Source organism: Hemicordylus capensis, chromosome 6 (assembly GCF_027244095.1).
Source record: "Hemicordylus capensis ecotype Gifberg chromosome 6, rHemCap1.1.pri, whole genome shotgun sequence".
In the NCBI taxonomy this organism is placed as follows: domain Eukaryota; kingdom Metazoa; phylum Chordata; class Lepidosauria; order Squamata; family Cordylidae; genus Hemicordylus; species Hemicordylus capensis.
This window is the reverse complement of record NC_069662.1, coordinates 10,396,304-10,410,127: the sequence shown is the minus strand read 5'-3', so window position 1 is coordinate 10,410,127 and position 13,824 is coordinate 10,396,304. Positions and strand designations below refer to the sequence as shown.

At 42.7% G+C, this 13,824-nt stretch overlaps 1 protein-coding gene across 1 annotated transcript; it reads left to right on the top strand.

Moving 5' to 3' along the window:
* The first annotated feature begins 2,180 nt into the window (after positions 1-2,180).
* LOC128329755 (vomeronasal type-2 receptor 26-like) lies at positions 2,181-13,559 on the top strand. The gene is made up of 7 exons (XM_053261379.1): positions 2,181-2,398; positions 4,967-5,165; positions 5,533-6,393; positions 6,975-7,202; positions 8,162-8,288; positions 10,931-11,821; positions 13,507-13,559. The coding sequence occupies exons 1-7, from the start codon at positions 2,181-2,183 to the stop codon at positions 13,557-13,559; spliced, it is 2,577 nt and encodes an 858-aa protein (XP_053117354.1).
* The last annotated feature ends 265 nt before the right edge of the window (positions 13,560-13,824 follow it).

Here is a 13,824-nt window from a genome sequence, read left to right as displayed (position 1 = left end):
TAGCAAATAACACTAGATTTGGTTTTGAGGAACATTTAGCTAATGATATCAAACTCTTTCAGGTAGTGAAATCCAAAACAGAATGTGAGGAGCTCTAAAAGAATCTCTCCAAACTGGGTGAGTGGGCGACAAAATGGCAATGTTGGCAAGTGTAAAGTGATGCAAATTGGGACGAAAACCTCCAACTTCAAGTATATGTTGATGGGATCTGACCAGGAGAGGGATCTTGGGGTCGTGGTGGACAGCTCGTTGAAAGTGTTGACTCAATGTGCAGGGGAGTAACAGCAAGAGAGAGGGCATGCCTTCAACTTCTGCCTGTAGGCTTCCAGCAGCATCTGGTGGGCCACTGTGTGAAACAGGATGCTGGACTAGATGGGTCTTGGGCCTGATCCAGCAGGGCTGTTCTTTATGTTCCTATGAATCCCACACAGCCAGTTCCCCATCCTCTCTGCAGCCTCTAACACATCCAACTTTGGACAGGAGAGCGAGAGGAGGGGGAAGCAGAAGTGTGGGTTCATTGGACCCATAGTTCCGCATCACATGTGAATGCGGTGAATGCCATTTTCTTCCTCATTGTAGGCTCTGCGTTTTGCTGCTCCCTATGGCCGGCTGCTGATCTGCAAGGGGGTTTTGAGTCTCCAGGCCCTTGACAGTCCCCCACCACATGGGATCAGTAATTAGCTCCCCTTATAGCAGGATGTGTATAAACAGCTACTTGTGTGAATCAGGCCTTAGTTGTAAGATCTCCTTGGTTCTGGTGCAGCTATTTGGTTTCCCTGGACTGTGGCTTAGCAGCTGATTCCCTGGTTTTTCTACCTGGCTTGACCTTGGAGTTAGTCCTTGACCTACAGTTTGCTGAGTGATCCTGGTCAGTCTGCCTGGGTTAACCCCAAGTGTAACTCTGACTCTTGCTTCATCTTGCTCCCCCTGTATGGCTGTCTGCCTGAATCTCCGGGTCCTGTCCTTGAATTCAAGTGGTGGTTCTCCTACATTTATCAGGGGAAAGCAACTGGCCCCATTGAATCCCAGTGCAGCATCCCTACAGTGGTTGTTGCTGGTGTACCTTATGTTTCTTTTCAATTGTAAGCTTTTGGGGGGACACAGGAACATCTTATCTATCTACAGTATCTATTATGTATTTTGTTTTCTATGTAAACTTCTTTGAGAATTTTTTGAAAAGCAGTATATAAGTACAGGAGAACCTTGTCATCTGTGGATTCACCATCCACATTTTATTGGATCAACAGCTAGGTAATGGAGACCCAACCTTGGCATATATGAAAAAAAATCTGGCCCCAAAGGGGCTAATTCCATGTAGCCATGAGTTGGGGTGGCCATAAATGACCTCTGAGGTCGAGGGTGGCCATAAATGACCTCTGGGGTCATTTCTGGCTGCCATTTTGAGTACAGGAGTGATTATATGGCTCATTTGTGTTTAAAAAAATTCCCACAACTTTAAGCCGGATTTGGGGGACTTTTACACTTGTAGGGAGCATCCTTGGACTCCTGATGGCCCAAGGAGCATGGTGAGACATTTTATTTGGCCCATTTTTGTGTTTGGGGGGCAATTTTGAGTTTGTTTTATGTCTAGGAATCTAACCCCCATGTTCCATAGACTCAGCGATTCATTATCCATGGTTTTGTTACCCGCAGTAATCTGTGGGAAAGGAACCCCAGCAGATAATGTGTTTCTCCTGTATTCATAATAGCACATCAGTCATAAGAGCATGTCAATATTCTGAAGGAGATGGTTCAGTATAAAAGTTCCATGTCACAAAATAGGCCAAATTATTATCAGCACTTTTTCACAAAATTGTACATTTGTGATAATATTTTTTCATAAAGTTTCATAAGCATGCTTTCTTCTACAGTACCGTAGAGGATCTGCAGCTTGGAATAAATGATTACCTAGGCTGTTGTTTTCAAATTAACCATAATGCTTCATTATTTTCTTAGTCTCCCTTGGGTGGTCCACTGGCTGCCTGCAAAATTACAAACCAGAACTGTAGGATGCTATTAATATTCCCTGTGCTGTCCATAGCCAGGGCTATTGACACACAAGGCTGTGTCAGTTGGATTGTGAGCTTTGAATCACTTGAGAGTAGCCAACCAAGTCAGATAGTGTTATTCAAATAAAAAGAAAGCACAGGAATGTTTTAAAATGAAGATTTTCCTGCAAGATGGTAGTGTTTGTGGTCTTGCTTTTAATGCTGCTGCCTCCCGTAGTGTGCATAGTTCCTATTGGTAAATGCCGCCTCAGTGACCCTCTTCCTTTTCTTCACAAGTATTATCAGGCAGGAGATTTAATCATTGCTGGCATTATTTCACAGATCCAAACATTTTCAGCTACAATAGCCTTTGAGAAATATCCATCTCTGGAGCTCCTTGATGAGTGCATGTAAGAAGTCTTTTGTTTTTAACCATACCATGCCTCTTGTAATTAATATAGGCGGTGAATATACAAGTTCCATCCACATTTTTACAAAATCCATTTTGTTGACTTGGCCATTCAGGCATTTTGGTGCTTATTAATTTAGGGATATGATATGTCAAACCATATTCTGTCATAAATGTCAAGCATCATTCAAGAATGTCCTTTTTGTATAGCAAATCTAGAGCACAGCAGTGATTTGCAGTGTATTGTAAACAATGGCACCTATATTCTCTGCCTTGCTTCATGTTTTTCCAGTGACTTGTATACTTATATCAAGACAAATAGAATATTAGGTCATTCATGCAATCAAAAAGTGTCTTCTGCCCAGGGTTGGGAGCTATGTATGCTCTCAGTTTTTGGATGTGTAGAAGCAAGGTAAGGGGAAAACCTGGGTAGAAGTGATTGTGTGGAAGCAAGGTAGGAGAAAAAGCTACCAAGGTTTTCCTCCTACTTTGCTTCCAGATAATGAGGCTCTCCACATGAGCAGTGTGGAGAACTGTAAGGGGTATTGTGGGGAGAGGAGGCTTGACCCGTTCTCCCTACACACGAGCAGGCAGCTCATCCTAGGTGGCAGGATCAGATGCCCACACAATTACCAGCTCCATCATGGAGCTGGTTGGGGGAGTGGGAATCAGCGGCCTCCTAGCCCCTGGAAGTCCCAGAATGCCCCACGTGAGTGCACCGGAAATTCTGGGAAGCCCTCCCGATGCTGGGAGGCTTGTTGTAGCCTCCTTGTTGGGGGTCTACTCATGAGTCGCCATGGTTCATTATGAAGAGTGGGATGCATTTAAAGATTTTTTCCCCCTCTAGATCAGGGGTGCACAACTCAAATGTCTTGGTGGACTGGAACCAACCATAAAACAGTGTTTGCGGTCCGAAGTCAATCCTCGGCACTTTATTACATTAAAATTAATTTACAATATTCATAAAAGCAATTATTAATTACTTGTGAATCTTTCCCTCCATTGAGGGACCCACAATTTTAAGCAAGGATAGTAGCCAAAAAAATGACAGAGCCCACTCCCTGATCAGTCAATGGGGCACTTGGATAGCATGCCAGCCCCAAACAAATGCCAAGTCTTCCTCTCCTCTCCCTTATTGCTGTTGCTTTCAGGTTGCAATCTTATGCATGCTTACTTGGGAGTAAACCTCACTGGGTTCATCATGGGTCATATTTCTGAGTAAATGTGCATAGGATGGTGCTGTAAGGCAGTTTCAGAGAGGACATAAAATGCCCCCCTTGGAGAAGAAAATGACACAAAGAGAGCCCCCCAGCCTTTCTAGGGTGCTATTGCTGTAGGATGATCCTACCCACGAGTGAGCAAAAAAGTCCCCGTAAGTCAGATTGAGCCTCTGGGCCTTATGTTGTGCTCTAGAGAATGGAAACTTTAGGATGCAACCTGGTATCCTTAGTTTATGAATTAAATTGTGACTGAATGGAGAATTACAAAGCATACCAGGAGGTTTGCTGACTAGATATAAAAAATGCATACCTCTTTCAGAATCATATAATAATAATATTTATTTATTTGTTTGTTTGTTTATTTATTTATTTAATTTCTATACTACCCTTCCAAAAATGGTTCAGGGCAGTTTATGAATTATGTACATACAATATGAATTATATGCATACAATATGTACATAGGTTTGCAAATATTGCGTTTCCAAAGCCATTCTGGCAATTTGAGTGGTGTTGAGAAAAGTCAAATGTTCAGATCAGTGTGCCTATTAGAGATGTGCAAACAGGTTTGAATTCGAACCTGTTTGATATTGAAAAACGCCGGTTCGATGATTTGTGTGCATCCTCAAAGGGCCTTTGGGGAGGCGCGGTGGCCTCCAAAATGGCTGCCACCATGGAGGAGAGTCCCAGAACAGGCCAAAAACTGGTTGAACTGGGATATTTGTGACTAAGTGGAGGCCAGTGGGGGGAGGGGGAACCTCCGGAGACCTCCCATGGCCGTGGACAAGCCCCTGGAGCAGCAGCAGTGAGGTGTTTTTTTGTTTTTTTTAATGTAAATTATTATTTTATTTTATTTCACATTTTATATTATTTATATATAAATAAATAAATAATGTAAATTAAACAAACCCCTGAATCTGTACCAAACTGGGAGTTGTTTGGAGGGCGGGGGAGAGTGCACGATACCGAACAAGCCCATTCCAGACTCGAACCAAACTGGGCAAACTGGTTTTGTGCACACCCCTAGTGCCTATCACATTTCTTCACACTTCCCTAGACTGTGAACATACAATTGCTTTTAGTACAGCATATATACTATACAGATGAATAAGCATTGTTTCTAGCCAATGGCCATTACAATATAATACACGAAACCTGTACTGTATGAGTTGAAATTGAGTTAATGTGATGGCCTGAAAAAGATTCAGTATGATGTAGCATGTCACACTCACGCCAGGTTCCTGACTCAGAACTACCAGCATGTCCTGGCCTTGGTATATGCTGTAAAGGAGATCAATGGAAATCCCCAACTCTTACCCAATACCACCCTGGGCTTTGATATCCATGACAGTCATTTCAGTGAAACTTGGACTTATCTTGCTTCAGTGGAACTTCTCTTCAAACGGGGCAGATCAAACCCTAAATACAACAGATTCATCCCTAACTACAAGTGTGACTTGGAAAACATTCCAGTAGCAGTGATTGGGGGACCTAACTCTTATGTCTCTCTCCATATGGCTGCCATCCTGTCTACCTACAAGATGCCACAGGTAAGACACATGTATGAATTATGAGTATAATGAACCATTTACAATTTTCTTTCTGGTTGTGGTTTTCTCATTTGAAGATTACAAGGCCGTGTTTGGAATAAACAGAAATAGGTAGAATGAGGCATAAATGTCAAATCTTGATCAAGAAAGAGAACCTTTTAGTTCATTTGGTGCTTGAAGGAAAAAAGAGCAGATATTTCTTTATTCATATCTAATATAGAAGCATATATTGTGATGGGCAGCCAATCCCAGGGCTCAAGGTTTGATTGTCTGCGAGGAGATCCTCTGTTTTTGATTGTTGAATGAACATATGTGTGTGTACTTATTTTGGAATGATGTCTTCAGCACTCATTTTAATAATCTTTAGTTCAATTATGGTTCTGCATTGGTGATGAATAGCAAAACAGAAGGGATTTTGTTCCACCAGATGTTTCCCAAAGAGGCCCTTCAGTATATGGGGATTCTGCACTTACTGTTGCATTTTGCATGGACATGGGTTGGGTTGCTCTTTAAGAGTGAAGATAATACAGAAAGATTTATAGAGAATATGGTCACCATGTTTTCCCAGCATGGTATTTGCTTTGACTTCATTGAGAGAACCCCAAAACAAACCTTTTCTGGACAGGTCAATGACATTGTGAGAGAGGGGATAAAAACAACTCATGTTGTCATGGGAAGTACTGCCAATGCTGTGCTTGTTCATGGTGAAATCCAGACAATGTTGACTTTGAGCATGATGTGCAATTATCCAAAGTTTGAGGGTCTACCAGTGAAAACCACAGCTAAAGTCTGGATTATGTCGGCCCAAATTGCTTTCTCGTCTTTTCCCTTTCAAAGAGATTGGGACATTGATTTCCTCCATGGGACCATATCACTTGCCGTGCACTCAGAGCAGCTGTTAGGATTCAAACAATTTCTAGAGAGGAGAAACCCTACTTCAGTAAAAGAGGATGGCTTTATCTGGAAATTCTGGGAACAGGCATTCAGCTGCAACTTCCCCAACTCTGAGGCAGAGAACAAGATTGAGGGAATCTGCACTGGAGAGGAGAAGATGGAGACTCTTCCTGGGACTGTCTTTGAAATGCACATGAGTGGCCTCAGCTACAGCATCTACAATGCAGTCTATGCTGTGGCACATGCATTGCATGCCATGCATTCCTCTGCACCCAAACACACAGCAATGCTAAATGGAGAGAGGCCCAAGCTTCTGAATCAACAACCCTGGCAGGTAATGTCAGTAGCAGGAGAGTGCCTAAGAATTTTGTGGTGCTTAATTACTGTTGTTCCTGCTATTATTATTTTTAGTACCTAGGAACATAGGAAGCTGCCTTATACCGAGTCAGACCATTGGTCCATCAGGCTAAGCACTGTCTACCCCTAGACTTGAAGCTTCTTCTTCAAGGTTGCAGGCAGGAGCCTCTTTCAGCCCTATCTGGAGATGCCAGGGAAGGAACTTGGATCCTTCTGCATACAAGCAGGAAGATGCTCTTCCAAGAGTGGCCCACCCCCTCAAGGGGGATATCTTAAAGTGCTCACATGTGTAGTCTCCCATTCAAATGAAAACCAGGGTGGACCTTGCTTATCAAAGGGGACAATCCATGCTTGCTACCACAAGACCAGCTCTTCTCCCATATTATTTTATATTTATTTATATTATAATTTTATATTTTACAACATTGTATAATAAAATAAGCCTGGCTAAAGCTTTTAAGGCAACCGTTTCCCATGGTATTCACATAGGAAAGATGACCATAATGGTATGATGATTTCATATCTTTGAATTTTATTTTTTCTCTCCCTTCAATTTAGCTCCATCCATTTCTAAGGAGTGTCTCATTTAACAACAGTGCTGGGGAGAAAGTGACCTTTAATGAAAAAGGGGAACTGGTAGGTGGATTTGATATTATCAACTGGCTCACGTTCCCAAACAAATCCTTTCTGAGAGTCCAGGTTGGAAAGGTAGACCCACTGGTTCCACCAGAGAACAAGTTTGTTCTTCATGAAGATGCCATTGTGTGGCCCAGCTTTTATAACCAGGTAGGGTTTTTCTCATGTATTTGAAATGTTTGAGCAGTTTAGGAACCATCATGCCCAAAGAAACAAGCAGTATAGTTTTATAATGCAGTGAAACACAGGAGCAACAAAAAAGAAATCCTAGGAACACAGAAAATAAAAACACACCAATAATAAAAAACAAACAAACCTCTAAATGCCTTTAGGGGAGAAGCTTTGGGGCCACCACTGAGAAGGCCCTTACTCTATGCCCAATCTTTTTCTTTACTTCCTTAATGCTCAAAAATCAATCCACTGTCTAGACAGGGGTGTCAAACTGTGGGCCTCCTGCAGATGTTGGCAACTTGCATCATCCTTGGCTAATGGCCACTGTGATTGGGGATGATGGACGTCATTGGCCAACAACAGCTGGAGGGCTGTACTTTGACACCCCTGGTCTAGACACTGAAACAGCTCCATTTATCGACAACTTAGATGTGCAGGATGTAATGTATATGATACATCACATATAAATGATATGTATATTCTGCTTGGAATATCTCATTTGAATCTAAATATTTTTCTTTGTATTTGCATCCATTACCTTACGATTTTCTGTCTGTCAGTAATAGAGGACAGAATTAAAACATGCAGCTTACGGTCTGGACCAGTGGTCCCCAACCTGGGGGCTTCCAGATGTTGTTGAACTATGACTTCCATTATTCCCAGGTACAGCTAGGGATGATGTCATTCAGCAGCATCTGGAGAACCACTAGCCTAGATCCCAATCATTGGAATATCTCTTCATTTATTTAACTTGTTTTATGGACACCTTATGTGTGTGGGATATGACATATATGATATAGTTTATTCTTACGTTCTTGTATTTGTGCCTTTTGCTATCATTTTTTAAACCATTACTGTGTGCTTTTTCCATTTGTCCATGAGAATGAATATGTCCTAGTCCACAGAAACCCCCAATCTCCTCTTTTCTTTCTGGACAGGCAGTTCCCCTGTCTGTGTGCAATAACAACTGCCATCCTGGTTATAGTAAGGTCAAGAAGGAAGGGAAGGTGTTTTGCTGCTATGATTGCCTTTCATGTCCAGAAGGGAAGATTTCAAACCAGAGGGGTAAGAAATTCTGCGAATGCTGTTCATCACCAATATTAGTTGTAATCTAGCATGTCTGCATCAGGATTTTGGTGGTCACTGATGAAAGAAATGGTCTGATGTGTTTGTGCTGCTTATAGAAGGGCACAGCATAATATATTGGCTAGGGTTTTTTTTTAATCCAGAGAGAGGGGGAGAGGGGGTTCAGAATTTGTTTTTTTGTGAATCAGCTTAAAAAAATTATTTCCCCCCATAGTTACATAAGAAGTCTTTGAGCTAGGAATGGGTAGATCTTGTTTGGCTGAGAGGATTAGCAGAGAGCTGTATGAATGACTTTACACTTCACTTGTAACTCTGAATCATGACTTGGAGCATGTACATGTCCAGCATGGGAAGGGTCAAACATTTGACCAGCACTTCCACCAATTTATCCATCAAATTTATCCATCAGCTCAAGAGAAGTCCAATGAAACAGACAGACCTGGTGAGTTTCACCAAATTGCTATAGTCTCACTGAAAAATCAGGAGAATTCTATTTAGTTGTGAGTTCCTTTAATGTAAAGTGACATTGGGCCCATATGGATGATGCAGTCCCAAGCATACATGATTGTGAAGGAGCTGCAATGAGAGCATCAATATCCTGACTCCCTCCTGGCATGTCCCTTTATAGCATTATAGCAGGGGGGTTGGTTGGGGTTTCGGGTTTTTGTTTGGTTAATCTGAGTGGCTCCTCTACATGTGCTCCAGATACTTGTTTAAACAAGTCTCTGGAGTGTGTATGCAGGGGCCATTCATATGAATAGCTCCCTCATACAATAAAGAGATGCACTGGAAGGAGCATCGGGATATCCATGGAAGACCTTGTGTTGGGCATGCTCTCAGCCTATACCCTTCATAATCTCCTGTGCCAGAGGTATGGGTATGCATGAATTGACTTTTCAGATTTGATTTGACTTTGAATTGGAACTGGCTGATTTGATGCAAATTTGAATAGAATTGGCCTGAAACAGGCTAATTCAAATTCATTTGATGTATTTTGGCACCATTTGACTAATCAGGGTGCCTGGATGGTTTTAAAAAGACACCTAAATGTCCCTAAACAGTCATCACATTGATTCAAATCATTTCAAATCTGGTCGATTCGATTCAACTTAGAATTTGGAGGGTGATTCGATTCAAATTTGAATCATTTGAATCAGCCAGATTCATGTCAAATAGATTCGAATTTGAATTGATTTGCACACATCTCTAGCTGGAGGCTATATCATCCATACCAGTTCACTGATACGCATTTATGATCCCTGCTAGTGGTTTGCACAGAACCAGTTCCATGCACACCCAAGAGGCTGGGGGATGGCTTTAAGCTCACCCCACCCCTGCGCCCCAACTCCCAACCTTAATTACCCATTCTGCTCAAAACCTGGCCCCTCCCCACATACATTCCACCACCCTCTCAGTGCCCCCAGTCCAGCCCTGGGCTGGGGGATGGCTTTAAGGTGTGGGGAGGGTGCTCTTACCTCCCCCGCCATGTTTCCCCCTCTGGCTCTGCTTTAAAAAATGTTGGCATTGGGCACCCCGTTCAGTGTATAATTGGAAGTGGAGGGGGCACGCTCCCTGCACCTTAAAGCCACCCCTGCCCCCATGTTAGAACTGATTTGAATGTGGGGGTTCCAAACCTGTTTGGCGTTCCTTGATTGGAACACTGAACAAGTTCACGCACATCTCTAATCCCGGCTTCATCTGTGCAGCCTTTAGAAACCCAATGAAATGAACGAATCTTGTACGGTCCAGCAGGCTTCTCTGAACTGACCTTCCTCTACACATAACTGACAGTTGACAGGGTTTAAATATTCTTCAATCTAGAGGAATACCAAAGACATGCTAGAAACATAAATTGTTTTTTAAGATCCTTAAAAGATTGTTTAAATATCTTCCCTGCATCATTTTTTTAAAAAAAATGAGAATCATTTTCTGAAGCAATAAAGGTGGTTGGTGAAAAGAATTCCCCACTTCCTTGAAGCACAGATGTCAATCTGATCATAAATATAAAAGAAAGCAATTGTCTTCCCATATTGGACCTGAAAAAGTACCAGGAATGGTTATATCACACATGAAAGATATAGTCCATATTTGCATTCTGCTGCAAAAGAAATAGTCCCTCATCTCCATCAAATGACCTTTCAAACTGGCAGTCATTATTTAGGTTTTGTGATATGCAAACTTGACTACTGCAATCTAGTATACACACAGCATACATGTGTACTGTAAAAAAATATAACCACAAGCCATTTAAAAAATTATCTGGAAATGCTTTGGAGAAGGGAAGAGCCCCTATCCCAGTCTCCACACAAGCAGAACCTCCCTTAGGTGCAGTAAATTCAATGCCAAGATGATGGTATGAAGAAAATTGAAATGGGTCCCCCAGGGAATCCCATCACAGTGCACCACACACACAGTTTTTAGCAGTGATCTCCACATAAAATTTCCAGATCAAGGTCCAGGGGCTCATCTTTCCCTCCCACCTGGGCTAAGCACAGGGTAGAAAAGTGAGAGTATCCAGATCCCAGCAAGCTTTGTTTAAAGGAGTTGCATGGGACTACATGCCTCTTAACCATTTTCTGCTGTCTGTGTGTAAGGCGTACAGTAAGTGTATTCTTTTACAGACATGGATGACTGTTTTCAGTGTTCAGATGATCATTATCCAAATAAAGACCAAGATGGGTGCCTTCCAAAAGTTATCACCTTCTTGTCCTATGAAGAACCTCTGGGAACCAGTTTGGCCACTTCTGCTCTTTCCTTTACTTTCATCACAGCTTCAGTATTAGGGATCTTCATTAAGCACCAGGACACTCCCATTGTCAAAGCCAACAACCGGAACCTCACCTACATGCTCCTCATCTCCCTCCTGCTCTGCTTCCTTTGTCCCTTGCTCTTCATAGGCCAACCTGAGAAGCTATCATGCCTCTTTCGACAAACTGCATTCGGCATCATCTTCTCCATGGCAGTTTCTTGCATTCTGGCCAAAACCATCATTGTGGTTCTAGCCTTCATGGCCACTAAACCAGAGTCCAGGATGAGGAAATGGGTGGGGAAAAGACTGGAAATCTTCATTGTTCTTTCCTGTTGCCTCATTCAGACACTGATATGTACTGCATGGCTGACAATTTCTCCCCCTTTCCCAGATGTTGACATGCATTCAATGAATGAAGCAATTGTCCTGGAATGTAATGAAGGTTCAACCATCATGTTTTACTTTGTTCTGGGATACATGGGTTTACTGGCCATTGTCAGCTTTACTGTGGCTTTTCTAGCTAGGAAGCTACCTGACAGTTTTAACGAGGCCAAATTTATTACCTTCAGCATGTTGATTTTCTGTAGTGTTTGGTTGTCATTTATCCCAACCTACCTGAGTACCAAAGGAAAATACATGGTGGCTGTTGAGATCTTCTCCATCTTAGCCTCTGGTATTGGGTTACTGGGTTGCATCTTTTCCCCCAAATGCTACATTATTGTGGTGAGGCCTGATTTGAACAAAAAGGCGAAGTTAATGAGAAGTAAATAAACAAAGAGGCTATTCACAAGAGTGTGCCAAACCATGCTAAGGGAGCCCAACTTGGTTTTCCACGCCCATGTGAACCACTAGGATTGTGCCTGATCCTGGTGGCTACATGGTGGTGATCCCACCTAAGTAGCCTCCTGCTTAAATGAAGTTAAGGGAGCTAGCACTCCCTTTACCTCATTTTTCTGATTGTGTGTATGCCGCGGCACACACAGGGGGAGGGGGATCACAGTAAAGCACCATGCATGTGCATGATGCATTATTGGGGCTACAGGGGGTGGGGCGCCGCACAGCAGCACTTCCCTGCATCCAGCACCCGGAGCTGATGGGTGAGCCACTGAGGCAGTTACTGCTCCTCTGGGTGGGCTATCTTCTTCCCCAGGGAATGGTGAGTGATCCTCTGTGGGGAGGGTTGGGCAAAACCACTCTCCCTGCAAACCGCCGAGGAGCTCTTGTCACTGATCATGAGAAGAACTCCATTGAGAGGCTATTCTCATGACTGCAGGAAAGCGTGCTATGGGAGCCCAGCCCACTTTTCTGTGGTCATGGGAAATGCCGGGACCTGTGTGGCTCCCAGTGGTTAGCCTGCTTAACCCCACTCTTAAATGAGGCTAGCAGAGTGAGTGCTCTGCTAACCCCATTTTGGCGACCGTGAAAGCAGGAGATCCCTGCTGGGTGGCTAAAACAAGCCTGCCGGTCACTCGCAGGGGGCATCCTGGGACTTCCAGTGGCTGGGCAGCCCGTTATTGTTTGCAATACCAGGGCCAAAAAAAATAGAGTTGGTGACATATTGTTGCCCTCATGAACACACTACTGAGGGTGATTTTGAATAGGAGAAAGGAATCAGGGAGGCATAGGAAAGTGTTGGGATAATGGGTAGCTGCAATAATGGGGGAAAGTGCTGCAATAATAGTTAATTTCAATTATTCTCCAATGAACTGTGTAAATGTTTATTTTATTTGTACACCACCCCAAACCTATGCTCTGGGTGGTGCACAACAACATAAAACAAATTTAAAACAAAGATTAAAACAAATTAATTTAAAACCAAATCCTTGTTTAAAAAGCTTGAGTGAGTAAATGCAACTTTAAAGATGCTTGAAAAGCTGTCAGAGATGGGGAGGCTATTATTTTGGAAGGGAGTGCATCGCAAAGTGGCAACAGAGAAAGCCCATCCTTGAGTAACCACTAGATGAGCTGGTGCCAACTATAGACAGTCCTCTCTGGATTATCTCAATGGGCAATGGGTCTCCTAGTGAAGAAGATGTCCTCTTAAATACCCTGGGCCTAAACTGTCTAGGGCTTTATCAGTTATAAACAGCACCTTTCATTTTTCCTGGAAACATATTTGTAGTCAGTGTAGCTCTTCTAATATAGGAGTAATATGAGACCAACCAAATTCATGTTCAATTAATCACAAAGCCTGACACCCAGACTAAATTACTGCTAAGTAGTCCTATGGAAATTCAGTAGCCCTTTAGAGTAACTACTGAGGAGTACTTTAGTCTGGATATCAGCCAATGACATCAAATTTTTAGGTGGATTCAATGACTGTGTTTGCCAGTTAGCCTGGCCTTCATCATAAGTGGTATAGCACCCAGAACTATCTTTAAGAAGTGCTTAACCAAAATGATAGAGGTCTTTAAAATCATGCATGGTTTGGAGAAAGTGGAGAGAGAGAGAAAAGTTCTTCTCGCTCTCACACCACACTAGGTGGCATCCCTTCTCCTTGAAACCTGGCTTCTGTTCACCTGGCTTTTTACTAGTGGCTCCTTCTTCTTCTTCTTCTTCTTCTTCTTCTTCTTCTTCTTCTTCTTCTTCTTCTTCTTCTTCTTCTTCTTCTTCTTCTTCTTCTTTGCCATTGTGACCCTGCAGAGGCACTCTTTTAGGGGCAGGCATAAAATCTTATGTTAGTTGCCCATACTTATTTTCAAAATCCAGCTGGCGGACATATACAAATTTGGATTAAAAAATCTGGATTTAATCTAAAATTGCCCC

Excerpts from the sequence above, each read along its gene's own strand:
- LOC128329755 (XM_053261379.1), top strand. The coding sequence starts at position 2,181 with ATGGTAGTGTTTGTGGTCTTGCTTTTAATGCTGCTGCCTCCCGTAGTG. Across the intron at positions 6,394-6,974 it reads TGAATCAACAACCCTGGCAG|CTCCATCCATTTCTAAGGAG; the intron begins GTAATGTCAGTA and ends CCTTCAATTTAG. Across the intron at positions 7,203-8,161 it reads GGCCCAGCTTTTATAACCAG|GCAGTTCCCCTGTCTGTGTG; the intron begins GTAGGGTTTTTC and ends CTTTCTGGACAG.